This window comes from Corvus brachyrhynchos, unplaced genomic scaffold (assembly GCF_000691975.1).
Source record: "Corvus brachyrhynchos isolate BGI_N302 unplaced genomic scaffold, ASM69197v1 scaffold14, whole genome shotgun sequence".
Taxonomy (NCBI): Eukaryota; Metazoa; Chordata; class Aves; order Passeriformes; family Corvidae; genus Corvus; species Corvus brachyrhynchos.
Window position 1 is genome coordinate 15,027,285 of NW_008239110.1, and position 5,651 is coordinate 15,032,935.

The window sequence follows — 5,651 nt, forward strand, 5'->3', positions numbered from 1 at the left end:
GGAGGAAGGAGAGGAAGGAAAGCAGGAGGAGGATGAAGCGCACGGCGCCCCGCAGCACTTTGCGGAAAATAATAAAGAAGCACAAGCCGCAGTTACGCCTGGCGGCGAACGCCGACCTGCTGGTGAGGAAGGAGAGGGGTGGGGGAGAGGCGAGGCTGCGGCTGCCCCGGCGAGTCCGGGCGCGCTCCTGCTTTTGTCCATGGCGGCAGCTGCGCTGGTGCCCCGGGGGCAGCCAGCCCCAAACAGGGACGCTTACTCCCTAAATGTTCTGAACTGTGCGCACTGGAGCACTTTGGCTGTGACGGGATGTCAAAGTTACTGCTAATGGTGCTTCTCCAGGGACCCCCCAGGCAGAGGGGAGGCAAAGCTTGGGGAGACATAGACGATTGGTCTGTCTAAGAAAATACGGCGAAGTAGAGATTGTCGCGCTCCGCTTCGCTGGTGTAGGTATTGTAGGTCCTTGGCAGTGCTCTTGGGGATTCAGGGATGGCTTGATGCATGGCTCTTGCGTCACTCCATGTACACACTGATGTTCGAAAAGTTTGGTGTAGACACACCGAGAAATAGCAGTTTGGATTATGTGTCTGCTGGATGCAGATGTTTGTTGTTTGTGTAGATCAGTTCGGTGTACAGGTAGACAGCTGAGCTGTGATCAATGAGTTTCTAAGCTGCTATGGCATCTTGAATGCTCATAGGTTTTTAGAAGGCCATCTAAGTAGTCTCTGCCCCAAACTGTGGGATGACAAGACTTGTTAGTAATTCAATAAGGTGTTGGGGTCCTGATCATAGTTTAAAAACTCCTGCCGAAAAGGTGGGGATAAAAGAGCCAAGTTTGCAAAAACTGAGGCCAGCAAAGCTGAATTGCTTCTCACCCGCTCTAAGGGATTTGCTGCACAGGTAGGGTTTGTCTCACCAAGAAACTATTTGACTACAACAAGGAAACCTGACCTCCGAAGAGCTTGTGGTAGTTGCTGTATTGAAAAAAAAAGTGCATAAAAAAAGATGCTCTTTGAAGTAATGTCCTCCTGTTTACAAATGCATGTGGCTCTCAGAGCATTAAAGCATTAACACATGCTCTATACTAGTACGGTCCCTGACTTGAATTGTAAGTCCATGTTTCGTATGTGTATAAAAGTTGTGTCTTGCAGCATCTTGAAGATTGGCGTCTGCATATATGAAGCTAAATGTGAACGTAAAATATTAAAATAAGAAATATGAGATTAAAATGAATGAATATGGTAATTACATGAGAGTATTTAGATTTGAATGTAAACATTTAATATTTTTCTAATGGACCTAATAAAAATATGATCTCTTCCCAATGTTTTTGCTACCTTTGGATTTTTTTTATGGACTAAAGACCTGGCCCCTTGCTACTCATGCTCAGACCTACTCAAAGCTTACTCAGTGGAATGCAGTAGTCAACTAAACAAACTCACACAATCACACTTTTTTTTTTTTAATCCTTGGTAACAGTTGGTCTGTGTTTCCAGGGTAATGAAAATTTGGCTTCAAAGTAGTGTGGCTGTCTGAAAAGGGGTAAGTGAGACATCCCTCCAAATCTTGGCCTTTGGCTCCCATCTCCTCCTGGTCCTGGCACTAAAGTTCTCTCAGCTGCCAAGACAGTTAGTGAATTGAATTGACTGAAACTTATAAACAACAACAATCAGGTGTAGTTTAAAATATGGCTATGCAAATGTTCATTGCAACACAAAGGATGGGATCAGAATAAATTTTAATAATGTGATAGAAACTTAGATTATCTCTTCTGCTGATGTCAAATTACACAGCCTTTTATGTTACAAGGCTTGGTTTTTTTATTTTACCTTTAAACAGGAATGTCCAGGTGTGGTTGTTGTCCATGGTGTTCTTCAACTAGGCACATGTCTAACACCTCTTTAGATTTTTATTTTTATGGCTAAATAATCAATACAGCTGAAATTATGCCTCTTTTAGGAAAAAAAAAAAAAAGGATTGGTGAGTTTATTGTATAGTAAGACAAGTAACAAATTTTGAGAGTATGTTTTCTAGTACCTTTCTATTCTATGCAAACCCTGTAAGAGTGATTAGATTGCATAGGTCAGAAATTTATGTAGTAGCTGTCTTAATAAGATGGAGCCATACACATTTCAAGCAGAGAGCTTATGTCTTCTCAAGGGAAGTATGAGAAAAGTGCTAGTTCAGTTTCTGGGCTATCTTCCAGAATGATCCATGCTTTATGTTTGAATATACTGCAGTATGTGCCCATTCCAGTAAGGTGGTCTGCCTGCCTTTGGAGAAAATCAGATTGCTTTCTTTTTTCCCTGACCTTCAGTGATTATTTTTACTCGATAAACCAATGTCTTCTTACATGATAGTAACTTACAGGTTTGAAAGCCATAAGAATTCAGATAATTTTGTTAAATACTTAAATGAGGTTTCTTCTTCACTTTTGATCAAGTCTCTTCTTGAAATCTGAAGCTTTGTCAGAACCTGTTTCCTAAGTGTTAACATCTATCTCTTTGCATAGTGTAGCTATCAAATTTCGTCAGCCTTTCTCAGGAAGCTGTTTTTGGTTTTTTGAAGGAGTACGATAATATCTTTGGGTGAAGAGATGCAAATAGTGTTTCAGGTGTTTTCAAGGCTCTTTTCGAAAATAAGAGGTAAAGATTTTAGTACTGAGGCTCAGATATTCCCTCAATGGTCAGAGAAGAAAATATGCAAGCTTTGTTCTAGCTTGTAATTATAGAAGAAAAGCAGGATCTCAGCTGCTTCTTTTATGTTAGAAGGGTATGTGTGTGTTTCCATTGCAGGAAAAGCTTAAAGTACTGCAGTGAATGGCCTGTTTTAAATATGGTTATCACCATAGAATGATTAATAAGTGTATGTTGAAGGTGAAATACCAGTCTAAAGAATTGTTTTTAAGTTATGGCAGTAAAACAAAATTATCGCGGTTGTTCCTGCTATTCCTTAGTTCTTTGGAACAGGTGTGTGGAAATTGCTGTGTAAAGAGTATTAGGAATTTTTTACATATGTTCTTAAAATTTTGCAGCCTCTTTTCTGGAACGTAAACATTTTGTTTTGTTAGGTGAGTTTCATGAGTCGTTAGTTCAAAACTTTTTAAATTTTATGCAAAGGACAATAAGTTAATATGTAGTAAAGCAATGTCTTTAAACAAATACGGTATTGCTTAGCTACTTGTCAGTAACTGTCCTATTCATGGTATTCAGTCGTTTTGCCTTTTGCCAGCCTTTCTCAATTGCCTTGAATCACCTGGAATATTTATTAACCTGTGTGCTCTGTTGTGGAATGTTCCAATTTTAGTTATGTGACTGTTTAAATCTATTGGAGTACAGGGGAAGCTTTTCCACATGCAGCAATTCATTTTGAAACTAGGAATATAAAGGTACAGTGATTCTGAGAGAAGATGCAGTTTTTAAAGGCAATTTTAAAATTAACACTTTTGTCTTTAGGTATCTCAGAAGAAGGAAATGCAAGTATAGAAGCTTTTCTTCCACCTCTCACTTCTCTTCCAGGTTGTTTCCAGAAATCTAATCTCCATGTTGATAAGTTTAATAATGAGAGTTCTAATGTTGAATATTATTTTAGTGCCACTGCTTGATTCTCTTGGAGTTGATTTCTGTGTGAGTAACTAAAGACTGGTTCTAAAGCGGCTTTTATATTTCGTGAAATAAATCTGCAAGAACATCTGCTTTTTGTGTAGTAGATGCTTCCAAATGATGTCAAATATTATGTAAATTTATCTATTGCACTCTGGCTTCATTTAGTTCAGGATATTTAAAAAAACCACCTAAATTGCTTGTCATATGAACAGAGTTTCATGTAACAGGTTTCTTATGCTGCAAACCCGCTGCCAAAGTATTTCCTGTAAACTCTTAATTTGTAATTTTCCATGTTATATTTTTCCAGGCTTTGCAGATAAGGTATGGCAGAATAAATACGTCACCTTATTCATACAAGTAAAATTTTAATATACTTCAGTAATATTTTTCTGAGCTCTTGATTGAAAAAGTATTTTTGTATACTTTACATAGCAGAGGTAATGTTGTTGGAAAATTTAGTTTACAAAAGGTGCAATTATCAATTTTTCTGGTTGGACTTTTAAAATAGTTCACATAATGTCTGTATAATGCTAGAGGTTTGTATTATAGGTCCCTGATTAATTACTACACAGAGGTGCTATTAGCTGGCAGTTTTAGTCCAAGCTGGAGCAGTTCCTTCCTTACCTGCTGCAATTTTTTCCTGCCTCTGTATTAGCAGAACAGCATTCCGTATGGAACAGAATACTGCCCAACCAGTTCTTTTAATGTAAAAAGGCTAAGTGATGAGCTGGGAAAAATTGGATGGAACCTTCTGACACTGGAGAACTCCACGTTCTGGAGAAATTAATGTCAATGTCCCTTTACACTGGAAAGGGGCAGAAGTCCTTGAACTTGTCTGTAGTCCATTTGGCAATTAGGCAGGGATGAATTTGCTGTTCATAAAAGTCTGGCTGTTGTAGTTACTGAAAACTGGCTATATTCACTTGTAAGCAAAAAGACTCCTAATTCTCTGATATTTATATTTACATTTTATTATTAAAAACTGCTAATAAAAATCAGATTGATTCCTCTCAGATCAGTTGTGGTTTGTGTGATCATTTCTAAAACACTTCTATGATTTAAGTATACTAAATTTAAACTCTATTTACAAGAATCTTGTAGGAAGGGAATGTCTTGGAAATTTACTGAGACTTGAACCAAGTGACACATATTTTTTTCTGAGAACACCTTTAAGGAATTTGGAAGCAGTCTAATGCAGATTCTCTGTTGCAAACAATGAACCTCTAAAAAACCAAACTCTGTTTAAACAGTTTGAATAATTTTTTTTTTTCTTCTTCATTTTAAAGGTTCATTTGAACTTCTTAGTTTTTCTCCACCGGCTAGCAGAAGAAGCCAGGACAAATGCTTTTGAGAATAAAAGTAAAATAATTAAACCCGAGCACACCATATCTGCAGCAAAGGTATTAAAACACTTTTCATATTTTTCTTTTTTATATAATGTAAAATGTATTATGACAGCATATACAAAAAAATTCTGTGCTAAAGTTGATTTTTGATTTGTAATCCAAATTGTATTCTTTAGTTCATCATTGGCAAAATTCACTGTTACCAAGACAACTAATTAACTCTCCTTGCCCTATTAAATATAACCCAATTTTTCTTGATTATTCCCTGTTTAAAGTCATAATTTCAATATATGGGTGAGTCTACAAAATGGTCTACCAGCAAGGCTTCATGGCTTGAAAGGCAGTGCAGAGTTGGAGGATCTTTATTTCAGCTGACACTACATTGAGGAAGCAAGCTGTCTTAACTTCAGTGATCCAAGTGAAGCTTTATGGAGCAAGTGAGAAATACTTCAGAGAGATTCAAATATCTTTCTGACACCTTCAGTTCTTACCTGCTCAGTCTGAAATAAGTTTGTAGTGGATTCTTGCAGCACTGTGTGGGTACTTCTTGAACGAACAGATACTTTTGTGTGATGTATTTGGCAAGGAAAGAACTGAGGGAGAATTAGACTGTGGATTGTTATACGGGTAGTTCAGCATAACAAAAATTGCTGTGTTCCTTCTGTGAAGAAGGAATTTGCTGCATTGCAGAGCACGGTGAGTT

General features: G+C 37.6%; 1 protein-coding gene across 1 annotated transcript in view; it reads left to right on the plus strand.

The window, feature by feature from the left end:
- Window positions 1-6: 6 nt before the first annotated feature.
- Window positions 7-5,651, plus strand: part of CENPW (centromere protein W) — a 7,603-nt gene continuing 1,958 nt past the window's right edge. The window contains exons 1-2 of the mRNA XM_008637817.2: window positions 7-122; window positions 4,889-5,002. Of these exons, the coding sequence (XP_008636039.1) occupies window positions 33-122; window positions 4,889-5,002 (204 nt within the window). The 5' untranslated portion in view covers window positions 7-32. The remainder of the gene's footprint in view (window positions 123-4,888; window positions 5,003-5,651) is intronic.